Here is a 26,198-nt window from a genome sequence, read left to right as displayed (position 1 = left end):
TATCAATTTCCTTCTCAAGATTAGGGTTTCCTGTGATTAACCGACCTAGGTAAACATACTCCTTCACAGACTCCAGAGGCTGACTGGCAATCCTGAACTCTTGTTTCCTTGCCCGGCTATTCTGCATTCTTTGTCTTCTGCATATTAATCTTCAAACCCACTCTTACACTCTCTCTGTTAAGGTTCTCAATCATTTGTTGTAACTCGTCTGCATTGTTGCTGAATAGAACAATGTCATCGGCAAACATAAGGTTGCTGAGGTATTCGCCATCGATCCTTACTCCTAAGCCTTCCCAGTTTAACAGCTTGAATACTTCTTCCAAGCACGTAGTGAATGCCATTGGAGAGATTGTGTCGCCCTGCCTGACCACTTTCTTTGTAGTTATCTTCCTGCTTTTCTTGTGTAGAATTAAAGTAGCTGTAGAAGCTCTGTAGATATTTTCCAAGGTATTTATGTAAGCGCTCTGTACTCCTGGATTATGTAATGCCTCTATGACTGCTGTTATTTTTGCTGAATCAAATGCTTTTTTCGTACTCTATGAAAGCCATATAGAGAGGCTTATTGTACGCTGCGGATTTCTTGATCACCTGATTAATGACATGGATGTGATCCATTGTAGAGTATTCCATCCTGAAGCCAGCCTGTTCCCTTATTCTATTGGAGATTATTTTGGTAAATGTTTTATATAATACTGAGAGTAAGCTAATAGGCCTATAATTTTTCAATTCTCTAACGTCTCCTTTTTTGTGGATTAGTGTAATGTTTGAATTCTTCCAGTTTTCTGGGACCCTTGCAGTCGATAGATAGTATAAAAAGCCGCCAGTTTTCCAAGCATTATGTCTCCTCCATCTTTGACTGAATCGACTGTTATTCCATCTTCTCCTGCCGCTCTTCCTCGTTTCCTGCCTTGCAAAGCCCTTCTGACCTCATTGCTAGTTATAGGAGGAGTTTCTGTAACCTGTTCATTACTATGTCTAATGGAGGTATCTTGGCTCCTCTGGGTACTGTACAAGTCAGTATAGAGCTCTTCCACTGCTTTTACTATATCTTCGAGATTGCTGATGATAGTACCCTGCTTATCTTTCAGTGCATACATATTGGTTTGTTCTGTGCCAAGTTTGTTTCTCACTGATTTCAGGCTGTGGCCATTTTCTATGGCTTTTTCAGTCTTTGTCATGTTATAGTTTCAAATATCACTTATTTTCACCTTGTCGATCAGTTTTGACAGTTCCACGAATTCTATCTGATCTCTTGTTGGACATATTGTGTCACCCAGGTTGGCCTTCGCTGCGGACGGAGCACGAGCCAGGGCTGAACCAACCAGCACCCCAGCGAGGAACCTTGTTTGGCAGAACGAGTTTGTTGTTGTCTTGTTGGACACTTTCATTCTTTATTAGGTCCTTTGTTGCTTGGGAGAGCTTGCCTACGGGTTGCGTTGGTGCTTTGCCTCCCACTTCAACTGCTGCCTCTGAAGCCAGCCTAGTTACGGTTTCATTAATTAATTCTATGTCATCTTCATCTCTCTGTTCTAAGGCTGCATATTTGTTTGCAAGTACCAGCCTGAACTTGCCTGCTTTTACCTTTACTGCCTCAAGGTTGACCTGTTTCTTCTTGATCAATTTTACTCTTTCTCTCTTCAAATTGAGGTGAATTCTAGCCTTTACTAACATATGATCACTACACTTTACCCTACCTATCACTTCTACATCCTGCACTATGCTGGGATCAGGAGAAGGTATGAAGAAAATTTCATTTCTTGGTTCACCATTGGGGCTCTTCCAGGTCGACTTTCTGTTGCTACGCTTCCTGATAAAGGTGTTCATTATTCAAAGCTTATTTCTTTCTGCGGATTCTTTCAGCATCTCTCCTCTAGCGTTCCTAGAATCGACACCTTAGTTGTCAATTGCTTGTTCACCAGCTTGCTTTTTTCCTACTTTTGCATTGAAGTCGCCCATTACTACAGTAAACTGAGTTTGCGCTTTTCTCATCGCTAATTCAACATCGTTATAAAACTGATCTACTTCCTCATCATCGTGACTGGATGTTGGAGCGTAGGCTTGTACTAGCATTAATCTATACCTCTTATTAAGTTTGATTATGACTACAGCTACCCTCTCATTAATGCTGTAGAATTCGTCAATGTTTCCCGCTATATCCTTATGGATTAGGAATCCTACCCCGTATTACTTCTCATCTCGCAGACCTTTATAGCAGAGGACATGGCTGTTATTCCGCAATGTATTTTTTATTATTTATTTGTTTTATTGTTTATTTATTTATTTATTTATTCATACTGCAGCCTCAATGAGGCTATTGCAGGAGTGGGATGAACAATAAACACAAACATTTATAAACAAGCTTGCGTGAATTGTTTCAGTGTTAGTTAACGGATGTTACCCGGTAATGAATTCCAGACTTCAATTGTTGATGGGGAAAAGCTGTGTTTAAAGGAATCAGTGCGGGTAAAAAAGGTTTAGATATTTAGGGCATGGTGACTCCTCGTACATGAGGGTTTGGAAGAAGGCAAATAGTTATCTAGAGATGAGAGGCGAGGAGAATTGATTAACATGTGAAGGAATTTTAGGCATTTAACTTTGCGACGCTCTGCAAAGAGGAGTGAGACCAAGTTGGGGAAGAGAGTTAGACGGCGAAAATTCCTTGTCATATCTTCTACAAACAAAATGCACTGCCTTTTTTTGCAACGATTCTAGTTTTTTGATGTCACAGTGTTTGTATGAATTCCATACAATGCAGCCATACTCGAGGATGGGGCGAATGAGGGTTTTATATTTAAGAAGTTTAGTTTCTTGAGGAGCAAGATGCAGTGCACGATGTAAGTAACCTAGTCTTTTAAGGGCCTTGTTACAGGTGACATTAATGTGTTTCGACCATGACAAATCATGTGTTAGTAGGATACCTACGTATTTGAATACTAAGACCCTATTTAAAGTAATATTGTTAAAGGCATAGGCAAAAAAGGAAGGGGATTAGCGTCGTGTAAAGGACATGGAGACAGTTTTGGAAATGTTGATATTCATTTGCCATGCTTTGGACCAGTTACAGAAGTCAGAAAAATAATTGTTAAGGACAACATGATCAGTAGGAGATGTAATGGTAGGATATAAAATGCAATCATCTGCAAAAAAGCATATTTTAACTGAGGTGTGTACGGGGAGATCATTAATATAAAGGAGGAATAAAAGCTGACTCAGTACTGAGCCTTGGGGAACCCCTGATGAAACAGGCATCAAAGGTGAGTTAGTAGAGTTAAAACATACATATTGAGAATGATGGGAAAGAAAGTCCGATATCCAGCCGACCAAAGGTGCATTCTTTAGTACAGCGAACAGCTTGTGCATAAGTTTAGGGTGTGAGACAGTGTCGAAGGCCTTTGCAAAGTCTATAAGAATAGCATCAATCTGTGTCTAAAGAGCTGCTGATGTCATGAATGAATTCTGTCAGTTAAGTTATAGTGCTAAGGCCATGTCTAAAACCATGCTGGAAAGTGCATAAAATTTTGTTAGTTTCAAGAAGTCCTATAATATGTTTAAACATAATGTGTTCAAGTAATTTAGATGAGTGTTCTGCTAAGGAGATTGGCCTATAGTTAAATAACAATTGCACGTTACCCGACTTAAATAATGGCAGAATTGAAGCAAATTTCCACGAGGGAGGAAGGGTGGCGGTTGAGAGAGATTTTCTAAAGATAATTGTTAGATATCTGCTGCACCGTCAGGACTACTCGATGTCTTGGTGTCTAAATTTAGGATTAAGTTAAGTACACCCTCAGGAGACAGTGATATATCGTCGATTGGAGAGTACGATTCGGAATCAAAATCAGGGGTCACAGAGTTATCAGTCATAAATACAGAGTGGAAGCAGGTGTTAAAAAAAGAAGCTATTGGCTGCGAATCAAAAACTGCAACATTGTTAATTATAAACGTGTCCGAGGATGACCCAGGTGGTAGAATAGCCTTCCAAAATTTTCGGGGATTAGCCATCATTAATTTCAGCAAGGTTACCCTGCAATAAAATTCTTTTGCGGCAACCATATTAGAACAGAGTGCCTTTTTAGTGCTATGGAATTGCACGAGTTTTGTTGAGTCACCAGAGCGTTTCGATCGACGTAATCTGGCCACACGACGTGATTAATGCAAAAGGTCCCTAGTCATCCAAGGAATTTCAGTGTTTGTTTTCTTTGTTTTTAAAGGAATAAAAAGGTTAATACACTTAATGACAAGATTTTCGAAGAAACTTGTCAGGGTATTAGTATCACTAGTGGCACTTATTAGTTCAAACTCATGAAAAGAATCGCATAGGGCGTCTGTTATTGCTAACTCATCAGTGCAGTTAAAGTCAGGAAATGTGCGGTAGATATAGCGGGATTTAGGGATGATGCCAGTAACTGAAATTAACACAGCATTGTGGTCAGATATGCTATCAATCACATTGTATTCGTAAGTAAGTAAGTAAGCGGCATTAAAGAGAGATTCAGTAAGAAAGACAAGATCAAGGACTGAAGTTTGCCAAGTGAAATCCTGAACAATCTGGCGCAGGCCACAGGACAGTGAAATGTGGACCAACTCCTGCCCGATAGCTACTTCGTGTCCGCTTACTTACATAGAAGACCAATCAACACCAGGAGCATCAAAATCGCCCATGCAGATAACATTGGATGAAGTATTATGACCATGCAAAAATTCACATAGGTTGTGTAAATGAGCAATATTAGAACCAAGCGGACGATAAACGACCCATATAATCAAATACATATTTTCATGTTGAACTTTACACCACAAAGACTCAGTATCAAGTGGGGCAAGGAGTACAGAAAAGTGAAGGTGCGATTGAAGAAATAGAGCAGCACCGCCTCCTCTCCCGAATTCTCTGTCATGCCGAACCACATTAAAACCGGGGGGGGGGGGGGGGGGGGGCGTCAGGCGTCACTCCAAGCCTGCAGATGTAGTGCAGTGGAAAAGGTGAATTTCAAGCTCACCATCATCAAATTAAAAAAAAAAAAAAACTTATAGAAGGATTTGAACTTCCGACTGTGGCAACCAAGCATTCAACATAGCACAGTCAGATAATTCTGTAGGCAGCTAGGCTACCCTATCGCCAACAAGTACAACACAGAGGGCCCTACGTGCTTAAAAACTTCTTTGATTTATCCCCGATAGATGTGTTTTCCTGATCGCGATGGGTAATTAATATAGAAAGATTTTTAACGGTTCTTGCCTCATAGTTCCGGAATCGCACATGCGCAGATGGCCATGAACTCGGCTACGCAAACCCTACAGGCATACCGACGACCATTCACAGTTGCGAATACATGCTCGTGATCTACAGGAGTATGAACGGAAACCCACGAAAACGAATCTAAGTGCAAATGTAGAAGAAATAACTGGACGCAAACTGCGACATATTTTTTTACTTGGTGAAAATCCGTATGTGAACTTTGCAACTGTTGTCGTTATGTTATTTTTTTTTTGCTTATTGTTTGCGTGCTACTGCAAACCTTCTCATCACTTTTTGTCTTTCTTTAGCACTGCAATATTTTTTAAGGGGGGGGGGGGGGCTTTCACTAGAAAGTCAGCGTGAGGCACGTCGGTAGAGTTAATTTAAGACCATTTAGTATATCTCAAATGCCTAAAAACTTGCTTGAATTATCCACAGTATACGGGTTTTGATGATCGCGGCAGGTGGCACGGCAAAGTATTTCTGAATGCTTCTAACATCGTGGTTTCGGAGTCTCCTGTATGCAAGCAGCCATGAACGTGGCTACATACACTATATATTTTCAATGGAATTGAACACCACTTAATGTGGAAAAAAAAGAAAATAATAAAATGAAAAACTTTCAGCGCTTACTGCAAGTTCACTAGTCGCGTCTGGAGGGAGGCACACCAAACAGTTCACGGTCTCGGCTGCCTGTCTCATGAATCGGAGAAGTCTTTCCAAATGAGACGGAACTGGTACTGATGCGCCGCACAAGGCTGGGATGTCGGATGTGAGGAGGGTGCACTGACAGAGACTTTCACTCAGAGGCAAATCCTCAGAGACATGACGGGCCGCCAAACAATAGTTCTGAGCTGCACGTAATAAAGGTGACCTTGGAAGTGGCCTTGTTCTGTGGTCGGCAAGCGCTTATACGACGTCTCCTTTAAGCTACAGCGTAAGCTTCTGCCTGTGATCAGCTAGACAATGTTTGTACACTTCGTGCAGGAAACCTATTGATGTCCCGTTTGCCGCCGAACTTGCAATACATGCAATTTAGCAGTTGTGGATACATGCTCGTGATCTACAGGAGTGCGAACAGAAACCCATGAAAACAAACATACGTACATACATATGCAGTATATATATATATATATATATATATATATATATATATATATATATATATATATATATATATATATATATATATATATATATATATATATACATATATATATATACGTATACATATACTCATACGTATATATACGTGGAAACTCTCAACCACTCTGCAAACCACTCTGCTCTGGGATAGCACAGGAAAGAAAGAAGTGCTATCAGAAGAATTACTTGTGCAAAATACAGGTCTTGGACAAAGCATTTTGTCTCTGAAAAGAAGGTTTGAAAACACATGTATATAAGATTGCCCCAGAACACTTTCCAGATGGTTGTTTATTCTTCTTTCCAATGCTTTCCACTGACACAAAGAATTTATGATTCCTACATTCACATGAGAATATTTAAGAAAAAACGTCTTTTTCTATTCTATGTGCATAAGTGCATTGGCAGAGTTATGTATGAGCGATGGCAAGTACCGTGGTATTCCAATAATTTGGAAAGTTGTGTGAGTTAGTGACTAGTCATTCTTGTGTTCTTTCTGCTTTGTCATCCTGTTCAGTGCTGCTTCACCCACATGGTGTGATGAGTAGAAGAATACCTTTACATTCTTAAGGGTTTATATCTGCACGGTCATGGTGCAAAGCCCTGGCACCAAGCTAGTGAGAAAGTGTTGGCAGCAACAATCATTTGCATACACTGGATTTAGTTTTCTTTTCTCCCTTTTTGCAAGAACAATGATGCAACGAGAAAAAAAAAAGCATTTCTAACACATTGTGGTTGAAGAAAGCACCACAAGACGACAACACTACCAGTGTTTGTTGCAGCTATCAAATCCCCAGTGTTGCAGCATTGTGTAAGCAACTTAAGAACAGAAGTTAAGCTATCTTATGCAGATTACATGCATGGGTGCACTGACAGCTGTGGCATTCTTCACAGTGCACACTGATTCCAATTAGAAAGTAAGGCTGGGCAGCAATGTAAAGAACACTGTTCGAATAATGGGAAACCAGCTTGGAGTTGTCCGAAAGCCCAGCCTGACTAACCTCAGCCTCCTCCTACTTGCACTAGAGCTGGAACTGAGCCGAATCTGTATTGCATCGGAAGGGCATGGTCACGCTGAAAGCCCGAACTCAAACTAAATGCAAGAATGGCATTGGTGGTGGGTAAGGCGACTGACCGCTCTTTCCTTGAAATTTTTTCAGCGTGAAAACTTTGTGAATATAAAGAAAGCAAGATCTACGACAACTTCCACCTGGCTCAGCAGACAAGCAGTGAGGACACCTTGTGATAAAAAAGGAAGAACTTGAGACATCTGCGAAAACCACTAAGATTGAACAATGGGTGCTGCACTTATTGAAAACTTGACTCAAGCTCACTTTGGAGTGCAAGGCTTCCACACTTCTGTGACCTCAATTTCGGCAATTATGCCTGGCTGCTGCTTCTGTTACCATAACCCAATTCACTGCGTCATGTTATAAGATGGGTCACAAAGATCTTAAAATGAAGCCAGCCATGGATCTCTTCTATGAATGGGGCAGCAAATGACAACCGAGATGAACTCAATAAATAACTTTATGCTAACACATCCTATTGTTCCACATCGGGCTTGTTTTGGAGAACTAAAGAAACAAGATGTAGGAGACTTGTCAAGAGACTAATGTCCTGTCCCAGTAGCAAGTGCTAGAAGCGAACAGAAATCCAGTGCTGCTGTATACCTAATGTGGGAGATGCTTGAGATGAACAGTTTCCTGCTTTTACATAAGATTTCTGACACCTAATGTGCAATCTTTTCTTGCAACCAAATAAATTGCTGTCCGATGCATTCTTGCATCATTGTCGGGGCTTTGGCTATGAGGCTGCCTGTGGGGCCAGCTGTGGTGCTAGGACGGGCTTTCATGATAGGGCCTGTGTCTGTGTTTACAGCGCTAATTACACCTCAGCTACTACAATTTCCTGCAAAGTCCAAGGGTTTCAGATGGTGCACTACAGGGCCACGTGGGCGTGATGCACTGTCTAGATGGTGCGGCAGAGACCCTGGTCAACAGTGCTCTCCATGCCACGCTTATTGGTTTGGGCAGTACAAAATTTGAGGCCCTGCTAGGGAACGCAAGGCGCCCATGCTATGTCTGCTTGTCCGAGTTGCGGTGTGGCGAAAATTTTGGAGAATTTCGTGAATGGGAGGCTTTGTATAGCATGCCTTGCCACCACCAAAAGAGCAAGGCATTCTGGGCTGAATGCGTGCGCTGCATACAAGAAGTTTTGGACAAAGTTTCGCTGCACTGCCACACTCAAGCATGTGTCGTCACACGTCAAGCTGCAATGGCAGGCTGCTGTTCACTTAATGTGCCTCAACACAGAACTAACAACAATGTAATAAACTAATAAAACTATTAAAGAATAAATAAGCTGCAATAGCATTACCGAGACTCAATCTGAGCAGTTTTTCTGCTAAGTGTCGTTGCTGGCTGCTGTTGAACTACTGGACACAGATATGCTTATGGGGCAACTTCCAGGCAGTTTCCATCGGTAAATTCCACGATTGTGTCTCCCTAGCCTTGGCGTTGAGACGCAGACTATCGAGAGAGAACGATGCAGCCGCAACTGTTCCGTTTGTTTGTTATCAAGAATAAGCCCTATATTACGTTCCTTTTGACAATCATTCCATATGATCAGCACATCAAGCAACATGGCAACATTTTTAATTATTGGATGCTCCCGTATTTTGATTCTCTGCTCACCAAAGTTGTTGCCTTAAAAAACTTTTGGACGAGTCTGTCCAAAACACTGTTCGTTCAAGCCCACTGCCTCCGACCAATGGAATGTTACAGAAGATCACATTGTTTAACACAATATGGGAATTGCATATGTAAATATCATGTTCCCAATATTTGCAATCTGTTAAACCTCAGCATTTTTTACCTTAAATTCAAGTTCTAGCTTAAAATGTTCCTTAACTATGTGTCCACTGATGATTCTTATTGCTTTTGGACATGACATGATTTTCATTATGTATTCATGTCTTTCTTTCCTTTCTTTTTTTGTAATGCACTGTTTTATTTTATTCTTAAATGAACTTCATTAAGTGAATAGTGGTTCTCTTCTGTATGCCAAGCACAACATTTCAAGCCCTTGAGGCTCTGGCTGGCCCAATATCTGCATTGTTGCATGTACTAATTGAAAATAAAGAGGCATGTACACATGTTTATGTATGTATTCATTTGTTTCCCAGCAACATATAATTCAACAACAGATCTTTAAACACTTTTTATTTACAGCCTTCTAGCTTCGTTCTGTAGCTGCTGGCTGTTTGTACAACCAGTAGCCCAGTCGATCTTGTTTCGCTTATCCTTTCAGCAACATGTTCTGTAGTAGTTTCTACTGCTTTATGACCCTTCCTTTCATTACCTGTGCCAATTCACCATCAAAAATTCTGTCCGTGCACAGTTATTAAATAAATGCAAAAAAAAAAAAAACACACTGCTACCTTAGGTTTTAGAGACTAAATGGAATTTGCGCGCGAGCTTTTTGCCCAATTAAGCGAAGCACGGGATTCACTTTCGATGAGATGAGACACAGTGTACTGTCAGTTAATGAAGTTGCCTTTTCTGCTAGTAAACACCCAAATAAAGTAAGAAATTCAGCCTGAACACAAACAAAACCAGAACTGGCTTCATGGGACTGGCTGTACAGCCCAATGACAGCGTAACTTAATGCAGACAGCTGCGACTTGTATACTATCCAGCCAATTTCTTCGCTCACCACCAGGTCACAGTACTGCGCATTAAAGACTCCAGCACATCAGGCCCATCGCACAGCCATTGGGAAGTAAAACTTAATTAATTTCATTTTACTATACCTTAATTGTGTTTAAATTTAACATATGACAGATAGTACATCCCTAATGATGCAGAGGAGCAAGTGATCTGAGTTGAAGCAGTAGTAACAGAACCATTCGCTGCCATGTGGCTAGGCAGTGACAAAATGCTACTCTGTGGATGTCTTTAAGATTTGCTGAACAGGTTCTGTAGACATCCCTTGCACGATTGTTCAGCCACACCTTGTGAACATCTGTACCATGGCATGCTTGGTACGCCACAGGGCCATGTCAAAGCAGCGCTCACTACAACCGATATTATGGTCCATGACACTGTCTTACTATTATGTATGTGTGCTAATTACTGAACCACATCATCCAAATCTTTAGGGACGTGCAAATATCAGAAACATTTGAATAATGAATAGAATAGTGTCCTGTTCCATTAGGCCTTTGGATTTAAAATCATTATCCGAAAAGATGAATATTTTTCCACTAGTTTTATAATTTTTCAAAACATCAACTGTGATGATGATACTGCTACATTTCTTGTGTTGTTTTTTGTCATTTTATTGCAGCTGTACATTTTTGTATAAATCGGTCAATTGCTCATGCTCATTACTATTGTATGAACTGTTCTAATTTTGGTCTGTAATATGCCTCTCCCATCTGTAATGTGCGAACCCTGGGGGTAAATAAATTAATACGTAAATAAATTGTATATGGCAACTTTATAACTTTATAATCGTTCCCTGAGCGATGCAGCAGGCTGCATTGCTCAGGGAGCCAGACCTTTTAAAGGCTACACAGCAATCATTTGTTCTTTCCGTAGAGCCCTGTATGTGCAAACAAAGTGGTTCCTCATGCTCAATTTGTGTTTTTGATAATCATCGCTTCATAAAGCACAATGTAATGACAAAAACTTGCTAACGTTATGAATACTAGCATGTGAAGGTTCTTTTTTAATTATTGTGAAAATGGCTGTTCATTATTTGAAAACTATTGAATATTTGATTAAATTTGGCTCACTTGTGGCACTATTCGATTCAGTATAAAAATTTACTATGTTCGTACACCCGAAAAATCGTGTCACATAATTAAACTCTCACGATGTGTCTCTTTTCTTTGAATATAATAGCTTCCGTTCAGCATATGCTTGACCTAATCTTCAAGTTTTGAGTTGCTCTTCCCATTTTTCATCATACTATTGCAAACATAAAAATTTTGTTGAGGCTTGAGTACCATACTCTCCTTGCTTAACTGCATGTGCTGTTATTGGGTCCTTGAGTCTCATTTGCACACACTGCTGCAGTAGCTCTTACAGAGCTGTAGCATGTAACAATAGATAAATAAATAAATATTCGGAGAATGCACTGTTACATGAAGAACTGAATTACCTACCACTGAACTCGTGCAGTTGTTGAAAACATCGTAGTCATTAAATCAAAATAGAAGTACTGAGTTCTTATCTGAGATCTGGAATATTCGCACATCTACAAATGAGAAAGTTGAAGCAAACAAAACTTAAGCCTGTACACAATGCCACTACTATGACACTGTATAAGAAAATAATGGGCTGCCTATTATGCAAGAATAAGACCAGGTATTTTGGTTGCACAAAGAATAACAAAGAATAAGTAATGGGAGCACAATCATGTGCAGTTACACAATACAAACTGACAGAAAGACAACAGAGCCATCTGCCAACCAAACATGGGAAAATTTCACCTCTTGCTTATCTAATAAGTTTGTAGCTGGAACAGCAATGAGTAAAAATGGTAGCAAACCTCGAGCAGTCGCCGCTCATAGTTGATGATGGTGTCGGCCAGGACAGAGTTTGCCAAGGTGGGTGGGCCGTCCCGCAGGTGGCTGGAAACATGCTCGATCAGCTCCCTGTAGCTGCCCAGCACCTGCACGAGGGGAAAGGGTTGGCTGCCAGATGTTCTCTGATCGAGAGTAATACTCTGCCCTCCTTGACATCTGGCAGTACTCAATAACTTGGGCCCCACCACAGAAGGGCCAAGGGTTCCTTGTCTTTTTACTACATACAATCCCGAAAACTTTCCAAGTAAACCACCAACAGATATTCTACGAATACCCCAGCCAGGCTTTTTCTTAGATGTCATTAGGACATTCATTGTACCATGCATCCCTGGCACAGGACATAATCTGAATTTAACTTAACAATATTGTCGCAGCCTAGTAAGAGACGGGAAAGCCGGTGTAGAGGACGTATAAAGGCACTTTATTAGAGCAGTCAACACGACGTCGTTGTCGTCTCTGTTTTTCTACCCGTGCGCTACATCAGCGTCGTTTTCATCGCCTGGCACATACCCGCGGCGACCATATAGGATGTGGCATTTGCCCCTCCTTGGAAAAAAAAAAAAAAAAGAAGGCATCGTCCCTATACACCAACCTCCAAAGGCAGTGCACAGACGTGCAAAGTTGAGGTCATGAGGAAAAGTATGGCTTCATACGAAGCACATGCACAACCTCAGGCAGATGCTGCTGCGTTTGGCGCAGTTATGACTGTCGGGGACAACTTAATAATTCACATCACTGATGCGGCGCAGAACTGCAAACAGCCCGAGGATCTTCGCTGGAGCTTCTCAGACATCCCCAATCGACGAATAGGAGTCTAGACCCACACCTGGTCACCAACGTTGTATGTGACGGGTCTGTGCCTAAGATTGTAGTGTCTGGCATTGTATTCCTGTTCTTGGATTTGCAAACGCGCAAGCTGCCTGGCTTCCTCTACGCGTTGCGTAAGCTCCTCAGCACCAGTCTCGTCATCACCGCACTCGTGTGGCAGCATTGCGTCCAACATTGCTGTCACTTCACGTCCATAAACGAGGTTGAAAGGTGTCACGCGTGTTGTCTCTTGACGAGCCGTGTTATATGCAAATGTAACATATGGTAAAATCTCGTCCCAGTTCTTGTGGTCGACGTCAATGTACTTACTCATCATGTCTGCCAGAGTCTTATTCCTATGGCACCAGAGTCCCATGGCACCAGCGGTGGCTTCTGTTGCAGATATCGTTCAGGAGGAAGTTCTTGGGAGAGTATGGGTGCAGTGATTAATGTTTGTGACCTCGTTGTTACATTTTCTACGAGCTCAGGTGACGTTGACCCTGTGGAACACCAGCGACCTTGCTTACGTATCACCGCTGTTGCCGTCACGCTTCTGCTGCGAAGCTGTTCCCTCGTACCGGTAATCTGCGACAACTTGAACACCGGGACTGGCATCGCTGAACACATCGACGCACTGGTACTGAGTCAAGGGGTTTCCACAGCCAGGGCCGTAATTAACATACATGATGGACATGCTGAACTCCTGCTGATGAATTTTACCAGGGAACGTCGACACAGTGTTAAAGGCACGGCTGTTGCTTACTTCGATGAATTCACCTCAATACAGGACTGCCTCTCAGTGGAGCACGCGACATCCACCGTGGCTATGCCTGCCCCTGTGGTTGATATCAGTCCCACCTTATCGCCCATCGAACGCAACAGCCTTCTTGAGCTCATCGATGAGTTTAAGAGCTGCTTCTCGTCCACGTCACGAGTCAGCCAGATGTCGCTCACTAAGCACCGTATTGTCGCCGAAGCTGACGCCAGACCAATTTGGCAGAATCCTTATCGTGTAGCACCAAAAGAGTGCGAGGCAACACAAACACAAGTGAAGATGATGTTTGAGGACGGGGTTATTCGGCCATCTAAATGTCCTTGGGCATCGCCTGTCGTATTGGTGAAAAAGAAGGACGGTAGCCTGTGCTTCTGTGTCAACAACTGAAAACTCAAACAGATCACAAAGAAAGACGTTTATCTGCTACTGCGTATTGCATATTCACTGGACAGTCCACGAAATGCACGTTACTTTTCATCGATGAACTTGAAAAGCGGCTACTGGTAAATAGAAATTGATGAGAGAGACCGTGAGAAGACCGCTTTTTAAACACCCGACGGACATTATGAATTTCAGGTGCTTCCCTTCAGTTTGTGTTCTGCGCCAGCAACGTTTCAACGACTAATGGACGCAGTACTCTCAGGCCTCAAATGGCAAACCTGCCTGGTGTACCTCGACGATGTGATTGTTTTCTCCGTCACGTTCGAGGAACACTTATGGAGACTAACGATGGTCTTTGAAGCAATACGCTCTGCTGGTCTAACTTTGAAACCTGGAAAGTGCCATTTTGGTTTTGAAAAACTTCGATTTCTCGGTCACGTTGTTAGTTGTGAAGGTGTCCAACCTGACCCTGATAAAATGTCTTCCGTTGCTAATTTCCCAATGCCATCAGATAAAAAGGCCGTGCGACGTTTTCTGGACCTTTGTGCCTACTACTGATGGTCTATTGCGGAATTTTAACGCATCGCCTGGCACATACCCGCGGCGACCATATAGGATGTGGCAATATGTCTTAACATTTAGAATGTTAACACTTAAACTGTTGGTTTATGGCACCCTGTGGCTTTCCAAGCTTGTAATGTGTCAAGCACAGTCACTGTAAGAGTTCCAGTGCCTTAGTGTAACCACAGTTAAGAATGTGAGAGGTGTGTGAACAGGCCCCCAAACAAGAGCGAATACTCGCCAATGTTGCATGCTTTCTGCTACAGATGGTACAGAAAGTGGGGGCCATTCATTATGGTCCCTCTGGATTGGCGTATATATTTTTAGGAGAGAGTGCACAAGCAAACTAACTTGTAAAATGCATTCTTCTTTTAAAAAAGCTGGTTGTGGACTGTTTGTGCTGAACAAGGCGTGTTCGCAACTGATATGGGTGCACATCAATGGGCATCATAACATATTCCCCATGGTGAAGCAGTGACCAAATTTAGCAGTTGGTAGCAAATTAGGTTAGACCCTGATAACAAGTGCGAAATGAAGCTAGAATCAGTAATTTAAACTAGCCAAATACCTAGGCGAGCCCATTCAACTGTCCCACGCATTTTAACATAAATCAATGTAGCACACAGATGGGGACGGCGTCACTCGTTTGACTTTGTGACGCTGCGTGAAGACAAGCGGAAAGCACTCCGTGCGAATGTTTGTATGGCGGCATCTATTTACAAAGATTGGAACTGCCAAATCCACCGACCTTTCATAGTTTTTGTATTCAATATAACAATTTTTCAAAGTTTTCAATTAATTCAAAGGTGTGGAATTAGGGTCACTAGGGGAATTTTAATATTGCGCAGGCATCACACCTATGCTCTATGCTGTGGATTTGAGCACCTCCGAGCTGGGAACATTGATGTGGCAATGTTGTAAGAGGCATCCGTTTTCTCTGGCTGTAAGTGACTGCTTGAATGCCTTTCCCTAGCTGAGCTAACGTGTGTTTTCATTTTCGCTAGACAGTATCGTGATACGACCTTTTGAATCAAGGTTACTCATGCATGTTCTAGGAAAATAAGCCTTGATGTGATGACATAAAACCACCACAACTGTGCTTCCAGCTGGCAATTCAGACGATTGTTTTAAAAGAACATATGCTAGAGCAAGGGCTTTTATGGTGACTGTCTATACAGATTCACCCGGCATGTGAAAAACAGATCTAGAAAGTTTCACAATGTGCAGAAAAATATTACGGCAGAAACCACTGTTGATGAGTACCTGATTAAATGCAAAGCATTTCTCTGCCCTGCATGTGGCCCAAAGACCGAGCAAACTAACGTCTTATCAGGGAAGCGCTCGCTTGAGGATGGCCACATGCATGGGCCACAACACCCTGATGACGCATGACGAGAACCAGAGGTGGCCACGGATGCTACGCGCTGCCCCAAATTTGTCTTCAACAAAGTGCTGTTGAAAGTATGCGTCTGTGTCCTGCAAGTGTTGGTCCTCCAAACGGTGCCGCTTGGTCTTGGTGGGCTGTTCGACGGTTGCTCGCTTGGCGTGCCGCTGTTTTTTAGCCGCACGGCACTTCTCTTGTTGCTCAAGCTCCTTGGTAGCGCATATATCGACGGCCAGTCGCTTTGCCTCCTGTTGTGCCTCTTCGATACGCATCACATACCTCTGTAGTCTTTCTCCTCTCTTGCTTGATACTTTCAACCATTTTGTATCTCCAAGTAGAGGCCTACACGTAGAAAAGCACAGCTAGCGCATCTGAGCCTTGCCTATTTATGGTGCGCACGTTTGTATCGGTGAGAGCAAAAGGTGCCAAGCCAGTAGCAGTGTGCGAGCAGGCACATGGCGACTCCGTGTGCATCGGCGACTCCTTGGACAGCCTCGCGTTTGACCTTGGCTTTGACTAAGTACAGAAATTCTTCACATTAAAAAAAAAAGCCTTTTAACAATATGATGAACATACGTAACAATAAAATTATGCATTTTATGAGTATGTATTATTCCTTGCTTTCCCGTAAACACTGTAATTGCGTGAGTTTCTTCATCCATATGTACAATGCTCTAGTAAAAAAAAAAGTTAAAAAATCTCAGTGCCCTTCCACTCTGTGAAGAAGAATGACCAGCGAAACTGTGTATGTGGGCCCCTTAATGACGAACTGCACTTTCCCTGCTGGTCAGCCCGGCATTGCACTATCTCCGGGATCATCCCATGTATGGGGAGTTTTTAATGTCTGCTTCACCTCTGCCGCGGGTCAGCCCGGCACTGCACTATCTCCAGGATCGGCCCACGTATGGGGAGTTTTTTGCTTACCACAACGGCATGAAAATTTCCTTGGACGGTAGAGGTATACAGCTTTGCTGCAAAACATCTTCAGCTACCAATTGAAAGCTTTTTCACAAGCTTCAGCTCTGAAAGGACAATGCTTTTCACACTGCTGAATTCAGCTGATGAAATGACGATGACGAGGGAGGAAACAAAAAAGGAAGGTCGCTCAGCAAACTTGAAAACAAGAAGAATCTCCAACAGGTGAGCCTGAGCAACCTCATTCTATACCAACATCTCAGCTTTTAAATCACTGCAGTTTGTAGAGTTGCTGTCGGGAACAACGGTTGATGACGCTTGTGAAGGCTGTTAGTCACCTGTATGTTCTCAGCAAATTGGAAGAGATGCTGCGCTTTTCTTCAATTGCACAGAAAATGTCCTTTCAATGAGTTGCTTACTGCTTTTTGGGGCCTTGGAGAGGCATACGCAGCTAGGGAAATTTGTCAGTGAAAAATTCTTAAAGAAAGTCACCTGGCATCACAAGCACATAAAACATGTCCATGTACTATGCTGTAATGTCCACTCTTGTGCTTACATTTGGGCTCAAAGTTTCTTTACAAAAGTTTAACAAAGCGATGAATTGGGCTAGTTGGCATACGTTCATTGTCATTGCGATATGTACAGCACACACTAACGGGAACAAAACGGACGCTGACTGGGAACAAAGACACAAACAGAGAGGGAAGTGCAAACTACCAACTGGTTTATTATCACATCCAGATCACGTATATAAATGAACACAACAATGCATTGCTGCTGCTTGAACAAAGTGAGGGAGGAAATTAACGAATCCTGTCTGGTCACACCCTCACATTACTTGCTTGGTATTTGTTAAGATTTCCCAAGTATGCATGCCTCACGTGCATATGTGATTTCGGGATCAGTGAGCATGACTGAAGACACGTCCACAAATTTGTCTTTTTCTTCTACCTCCGTAGCCTCTCAAATTTCTTTTGTCAATTTTTCTTTTTCATTAGAGACGACTGTTGTCTTCTGGAAGTTTGGTGTGCATTTGCACATTCTGTAGTGCATGGCAAGATTGCGAGACGTGGCTACCTGCTGGCACATGTATCGGTGCTCTCTAAACCTATCGCTGAGACAATGTCCTGCTTGGCTCACGTAGGCCTTGCCACATGAAACTGGGATCTTGTATGTAGATCACATTGCATTCACAATCTACAAACTTTTTCGCTTGTATCAAGTCTAATGTCCTCTTTGTGTGCTTTTCATCTGAATTTATATTATTTTCTATTTTATTTGTTATTACCCTGAGGCCCAAAGACATTAAACAGGGGAGTGGGTTACAGCAAATGGGAAAAGAAACAAATATAAGCAGTTCGGACATTTAAGTACAAAGGCTTCTGATTATACAGTTTTAGCTAGGGTTAACAAACAATGTCATGATAAACTGGTAGCAAATTAACATAGCAAAGCGGTCCGTACAAAAGTACTCCGGTTACAACCACACAGTAAAGAACAACAACAAAAAAAAACTGCTTCAATTAGACAATGTTAGCTAGAACTGCTCCATATCATTGGTTATCATAAATGGATACGACTTCACCAGGAACATCGTTTCATTCCATAAATGACAGCAGGAAAAATGACTTCAAAAAAGTTTTAGTGTCACATGAATCAAGACCAACTTTATAACGGTGGTCAATTCGAGGCGATACGTATTATGGAAAATCATTGCGGAGTGTTGAATGATGCTATAATTTATGAAAAGACTAAACGTACGATTTTACGTCGAGGAGAAAGCGGGGTAAGTGCAAGGTTGGTTTTCACGGCTGACATACTTGCAGTTCTGTTGTAATTAGTTAAGATGAAACGAACTGAATTATTTTTCATGAGTTCTAATGAATTAATTAGTTCGTCAATGGCAGGATCCCAAACAGCGCATGCATATTCAAGTTTCACACGCATAAGGATAGTATAAAGAAGCATTTTTAGGGATGAAGGGGCAATTGAAAAGTTGCGGCGTAGGTAGCCAAGCATGCGGCTAGCATTGCGGATTACGTAGTCGCTATGATCATTCCAAGATAAATTAACAGAGATATGCCCACCTAGGTGTTTACAAGAGAGCTAATTCCAAGGGAACATTATTTAGGTAATATGTATGCATGCCATTAGTTAATCGGGATACATGAATCACTTTAAATTTTTCAATGTTTAGTTCCATTAGCCAATGTTTGCACCAGTTAGCTACACTAATTAGATCAGACTGAAGATGGTTAGCATCCTCTGCATTAGTTATTTCACGATAGATAACTCAATCATCAGCAAATAAGTGAATGTTAGATGATAGTGATGACTGGAGGTCGTTAATATAAATGAGAAACAAAAGAGGACAGAGTACTGAAGCTTGAGGTACACCGGCAGTTACGCTTCGAAGAGGGGAGTTATGGCCGTTTGCAGTTACAAATTGAGAGCGATTAGATAGGAAGCATTCAATCCACTCCAGGATGTTAGTGTCAAGGTTCAGCTCACTTAGTTTATAAAGTAGAAGTTTATGGCAGATCTTATCAAATGGTTTAGCGAAGTCTAAAAAAATGCAATCTGGAAATGATGAACGATCGAGAATACGATGCAATTTTTGCGTAAAGATTTTAAGCCGAGTTTCACATGAAAATGTTTTTCTAAACCCATGCTGAGCTGGTGTGAAGAATGCATTAGATTCCAGGAATTTAACAAGATGTTTGAAAATTATACGTTCGAGCAATTTACAGCAAGTGCTTGAGAGTGAGATGGGGCAATAATTAGCTCTTATATTTTTGTTACCTAATTTATGCAGTGGGATCACCTTCCCGATTTTCCATTAGCTAGTTTGAGTAGATGTATCCAGTGACTGCTGAAAAAGTTTTGTTAGTATAACTGAATTAACGGCTTTGGTATTTTAAAGAAATTTTTAGTTAATAGAATTGTAATATTCTATCATATTCTATCATTGTTAATTTAGTTAGTAAGCGAATGTTTCCAAGTTTATACGGCCGATAAAAGTACTATCCTTACTTCGTACAGCTATCTACTAATTTGCTATCGCAATAGGTGCATCACCTTTTGCGCGGAACTGAGAATTTTTTCATTAATAACTTCACGGCACATATTTCAATCTACAAACTGTAGCTAGTGAGTTTGCAAGGCATATTTATTTGAAACGAATTCTGAGGATGGCACTGGTTTCGAGATATGTGCTGTCAAAGTTGCAGTAAGAATGCACTGTTGTTCCACTTACTTTTGTAAGAAAACGGCTTTTTTATACTCACTGAAGCACTGAAAGTAACTGGAATGCCAGTCCATTTCGTCGGACACATTGAAAATTAATATCTCGAAACTGGTGGTGTTCTGAGAATTTGTTCGATATGGATGCCTTGCGAACTCGCCGGCTACAATACGTCGATTGAAATATATGCCGTAAAATAAGACCGTGGTAAAACCCCAAATGAGGCAGTGCAGCTGGGGTGACACGAGTTGGGCCTCTTTTGAAGTCAGAGAAGCGAAGAGAAAAAAAAAAAAAAATTGGACAGCCATTCCATTATGTGAAAATGGATGAAGATGGTATATCTAAATGTACAACACAGAGATACATAAATATTTTGGTGGTGCTTATTATTTCACGCAAGTTACTATAGCTTCGTGCAAGCGTTTCGTGGCTGCTGGCACCTTGGGATCAGTGCAGCACTGTAGCCTGAACCGTTCGAGCATAAACGAGGGCAGCCAATTGCCATCTGGTCGCAACACGTGCACATAGAAATTGCCAACGACGAGGACTGGAGTTTGATCGTCATCGGCCGGATCGAGCAGCCATCCGAAGTGGTCGATCATAAAATTCAAGTCGCGTTTGGTGGTCGACAAAAGAAATGCAATTCTACGCTGTAACGATGAGCGACAACGTCTGTGGAAGACGACGCTCGAGTCATTGGAGATGATTGTGATGACGCTAGTTTCCTCTTGCCAATGAATAAGCTATGGGTGGCAACGGAGCTAACTGTGGAAGGAACGCGTGAGCAGTGGCGGCACAAGCGCCGATGCGCCAACGAGCGAGTTTTTCGGTTCATTCGCGGACGTGCCATGACTGGTTTTGAAGAAATGCTCGGGAACACGGATGGGCAGCCCAACCTATCTGTATCTGAAAAGCGTGGACATGGAGGTCGACAAAGTTGGCAACCATGTGAGTCATAAAAATAAAAGTAACAGAAACGAAGATAGCGAATTGGATGGAGAGAATGGAAACAACCTCTATGAATATTTACAAGAACGGGAAGAAAGATATTAGAAGGGAAAATTTGTATGATAGCACAAAGCGCAGCGCCTTGGCTATTTGAGGCTCAAGCTTGTTGTCTAAGGGCAAAAACATACCGGAGCAAATATTCGGAACTAGATGAGACCTGTGTATGCTTCAGCAAAGATCCGGACACCACTCAGCACATCCTAATTGAATGCGAAGGGATTGGGCCAGCGAGACCAGTATGTAATGTACAACTTCCAGAAGAGCTTGAACTTAAAAGTGGACGGATGCATCAACCGATCAGCAGTCGATATAAGCAGGAGACGTTTAAAGTATTGGTAGAAAAAGAATAGGGAAGAGATTGATACGATCGGATCCCTTACAGGCACAGGTAGTGGTACAAGGCACATGGGGAAATCTTGAGAAAGAGAAAAAAGTATTGAGATCTATACAAAAATGCTAGAATGAAAAGCATGCATAACATACCTGATTAGCTCGAGCAGGCTAGCTCCGTTTCAAAGGTGATGCCAATAAATGATCATCGTGTCGACCTACAAAAGTAGTCGAAGACATGCGTAGCACTGTATATGAGGATATGGCTAAACGCACAGCCCAAACACGAAAGTGGCCCGCCTCTCAGCAGTGGCTGAGTGGGGCAACACGGAGCGGAGTTGCGGCACCGCGCTTAGCACTGGGGCATGTAGTTGACAGACTCTGGGCGCGCTCTAACGCTGAGGATGGCTCTGAATACGCCAGCCTTTTTCTTGATTCATGTAACCGGCTTTTGAGCCAACCTTACATACAAATGTTTTTTATCATCACTGCGGCCCCACCTCCTCGCCATACTCCCAAAGAGCAGCTCAACTTTCGCACTTGGCAGTTCATGGCGGGCCCGCGCAATCGAGCAGCCGTTCGTGCAAAAAACTCGACTGCTTTAGATGCCGGTAAAGTGTGGTCATCTTGCCGTTGTTGTGCCACTGTCGTTCAAACCTGACTACAGGAGTTTTGCATAAAGAGCGCGGGGGAAAATAATTCCGCAGCAAAAAAAGAGTTGACATTCACTGACTGATTTTAGTATATAGGACTTGACTTTTGCAGACCCTTTCACGCATGCATGCAGAACAGATGAGGTGTGGCCCAGAGAGCATGGCCAGTGACAGAAAGCAAGAAGGAAAGGGTTTACCTTGCCGGCAAGGGTGTCGGGCTTGCCGTCAGCGTAGTACTCGTACGAAGGGAACGTGAACCCTGACGGGTGCAGCTGCAAAGAGGCAAAATAGCGCCACACTCATCAACTGCTCGAGAAAGAGCCATCACATCCTGGCATAACGTGTGCATGTTGTGTGTCGCGTAAATATCAAAGTGAACTATGCAAGGCGTTAAAAATTACGCAGGTCCAACGGACATGTTGGAATGTATGTGAAGTTAACCTTTCATGAAACGGTTAATAAAATCATATAAATTTGCCCAATTTACTCCTGTGCCTTTGGCGTATAAAAACAATATTATTTTTCTTGCTGATAAATGCACGAGTATTCCGTTCATTATATATATATATATATATATATATATATATACATATATATACATATATATACATATATATACATATATATATACATATATATATATACATATATATATATACATATATATATACATATATATATACATATATATATATAGTGATTACGCTGGCCCCGGATGTACAGGTTCAGAGAGATTAAATTCTGGGGTTTTGTGTGCCAAAACCATGATCTGATTATGAGGCACCACCGGGGGCACATGACACTTGAAAGGGGGGCACTTGACCCCCCCCCCCCCCGCCCCCTGCCGAAGTGTGGGGGAGGCAAAGTACCTCATTTGCCCCGCTCCCTCCCACTTTAGAAAGCGGCCGCTTTCGGCTGCATACTGGAAAGTCCAACAAAAGTATAGCTGAAGCGAAATTTTCTTCCTTAATAGAAAGAGAGAAAGAGAGAGAGATAGGAGTGATAAGAGAAGGGCAGAGCCACCACATAAGTAATGCTCTTCCTTACTACGCATCCCATGGTTGGACAGCAGCGATGATTGTCTTTTGTGCCTTCTCGGGACGTCCTGTAGTGGACGACGCGCGAGATTCACCATACACGCTCACATTGCGAAGAACGCCTGGCGCTGGGCTGTTCCCCCCGTGACAAATGTCAGCTTGCGCAACTTGCATTACGCCCAGTTTTTTTTACTGCAATATCCGCACTCGACTAAGCTTGCTACATTTAACCTACGGGCAAGGGTGAGGTAAGGATAAAATATAATCAGCCGCGCCTAACAATTGCACGCCTTACGGCATGAAATCATTAGATTATCAAATGCTGGAACTATTTATCTTTGTTCAGAGACAGCCTACACAGTGTTGCAGTCTCAGTATCTTATCGTCATAAAAAACCTAATCAACCTCTTACAGGTAGAACTTTCCAATGTCATTGTTATCACAACTTATCGTAGATATGTTCCTGCGAATGACCTGGGTCTAATGTGCAGAGCAATTTCAATCCCAATGGGACACTGACTTCAATTTTTTCTAAAGGCAGACGTCACTTTTGACTTTGACAATTTCATTTTCAGGCTGTTTCTAAATAAGAGCCACACTAGTACGTGTTTCCCGGCAGGAGAGAAAAACAGCAGATATTACGTATTTTGAAAAAATGAAGGCCACTTTTTGGTGACGTGTACTGAAAATTTGAATTGTGTAGGTTGCTTATGTGCTCTGAAAACAATTACTGAACAATCGCTTTCTACCAATTTTTATGCGTTATACATGCGATTTAGTTTTCTCCCATGGTATCCTCGGTAAAATATGCGGGGCACGGTGCATATATTTCATTATGCAAAAAAGAGGTGAGGCGTGCAGACAGGACACAAGAGTAGAGAAGTGGTATGACGAGGAATGCGGTGCGACATCATGTGCCTCCTCGGAGCACGGCCACTGCGAAATTGCAAGTTTGCGGCCAGTAAAGCTTTCACTTTAAAAGCACCCAAGTCACAACGGGAGTGTCAAATTCGCCACCAAGAAGACCGACAAAAGGCAGTTTTTTGGAAAAATAACTCCTGAAAAGGGGACCCAGGTCATATGTAAGAGGCATGCGGCGCAGAAAGAAAGGAACAGGGCCATGTGCACGGATCGGTCCGAACGGCACGAGCCCTCAAGGTGCGTGACCCGAGCTGTGATCGGGAGAGAAGCAGCGCTGAGCTGGCATTATTGACATGGCTCTGGGCCAAGAAGGTCGTAGCGTCACCATTGCACTGGCAACGGGAGCCATGGAGGTTTGGTCAAGTCCATGACGTTGGCGGGCCAGGGTGTGGCCGTCGACCTCGGCGTTGTACCCATACTCGTGGTGCCATCATAGTCGTAGCAGTGCCGTCATTCCAGTTTTGTCACCTGACTCTCTTCATGCCGTCGTCGCCATACAGTCGTCATACATTTGTTGTCACACTACTATTGTGATGCTGTCGTGGTTTCATCGTCGTTATTCTAACTTCGTGGCCTGATCCTCGACATGTCATCGTTGTCACGCCTTTATGTTTCCATTCATTTTGGGCACAACAAAATGAACATACAACAAGCACAGACGTTGCAGCAATCGTGATTCGGTTGGCTGTTTCAGCAGACGATCGCACTGAGGCCAGCACTTCTGAGTTCGTGTGGTATGTGATGTGGTGAATGAATCGTGTGGAACTTCGGGTGGTCAACCGCAGCGTGTTTCGTGTGGTTTCCGGTGACTGAAGTTTAAAGGGCAAGCTCTGCACTGTTTCCAGTGGCAAAGATAGCTTTCGAAAGCGAAAGACACTAGTAGCCGAACAATGGGAAGTATGTACATCATCAGCCACGCCGCCAGTTCCAGCTGACAGTGCGCTCTTCTATTCGACACGTGAATCCAGTTTAGTACAAGTTCACTGTACTCCTTCACTCCCTTCTTTCAAGTGCATGCATCTTTTAGGCTAGTTGGGGATAAATTGCTCATGCAGCACTCAAGAACACTGACGGACTGAAGCACACGTGACAGCGCAGTCATGTTTGAGTCAGTGTGTCCTTATACTTGAGCACTGCAAGAAGAAATTATCTGTTTGCAACAAGTGGACCATGTGCAGTGATAGCAGGACCTGCATCATGCAAGACCTATGCATGTAGCAGCGTATACCAAGATTGCTTCGATGTCTGCTTCGGAAGCAGCAAGTACTGAGTCAATGAAACTGCAATTGATTTTTTGTCTCACTTTTTGTTTATGGAGGTGTAGATGGTGTGAGCGCATTGTGGGGAAGGTGAAATGGTGTCATCAGTGCTTTGCGGAGTCGGTATGCTTAAACTGCTCAAATACCTTCAGCTTCTACTAAAATATTTCTTGCTGTGATACTATAAATTGTAGTCAGGATAAACATCTACTCAAAACTAAGTTACTGATGCATCTGCGCAGAATGTATTTGATTAACAAGTTAATATTTTCCCAGCAACATTATGCCGATGCACAGTATAAGTGCTTGAAATAAATACATTTCGTAAAGGTGAATGACTGGGCCTACAAATACAAACTTTGTAATGGCACTGCAAGAAGTGTCGCCATGAGTATTAGCCACAACTAAACTGATGTGTGTCCAACCTACTTTCTCAGGGGCAGCCCTATAAAGACTGTTTCGGCCCTTACCATTCTGGGTGTAATATTCAGCCCTTCTCTCCACTTTTCTGCATATGCCACCAGCACTGTATCTAAGCATCGGCCTATTCTTGGGTTTGTGTCCCGTGTCTCCCTTCCCTGATGACCTGAGGTTTTCCGAGCACTCTACACTTCTATCATTCTGTCACGACTTAAGTACTGCTCATCAGTATAGTCCCCGTACCAAACTCGCAACGCTAACAAATTTAAGATTGTTCAGAGCCAGACAACACGCACCCTCTACTTCCGTCTTTTCGGTTGTCACAAGCTCATGCCAGCCTACTAGGATTGCCTCAAACCCCTCAAGTGGCACACCCTGCAATACAGTGCAACATTGCATTAGTCTATTCTGCAGGGTGCTTGATGGCTCTCTGGACAGCACTCATCTTTCTTCTTCAGTACTTCTGAAAAAGTGGTCAGCACAGCCTGAGCCTGTATGGCCCGACACTACAACTCCATGATTATATCT

The 26,198-nt window shown here is 42.6% G+C and overlaps 1 protein-coding gene across 1 annotated transcript in view; it reads right to left on the bottom strand.

Moving 5' to 3' along the window:
• The window catches only part of LOC142575015 (endothelin-converting enzyme 2-like), a 211,005-nt gene that overhangs the window by 112,170 nt on the left and 72,637 nt on the right, over positions 1–26,198 (bottom strand). Inside the window, exons 3-4 of the mRNA XM_075683991.1 lie at positions 22,231–22,305; positions 11,939–12,061 (exon numbers count right to left, since the gene is read on the bottom strand). Coding sequence (XP_075540106.1) covers positions 11,939–12,061; positions 22,231–22,305 — 198 coding nt within the window. The remainder of the gene's footprint in view (positions 1–11,938; positions 12,062–22,230; positions 22,306–26,198) is intronic.

This window comes from Dermacentor variabilis, chromosome 3, assembly GCF_050947875.1.
Source record: "Dermacentor variabilis isolate Ectoservices chromosome 3, ASM5094787v1, whole genome shotgun sequence".
Taxonomy (NCBI): Eukaryota; Metazoa; Arthropoda; class Arachnida; order Ixodida; family Ixodidae; genus Dermacentor; species Dermacentor variabilis.
Note: the sequence above shows the minus strand (reverse complement) of the source record. Positions and strands in the feature narration are given on the sequence as shown.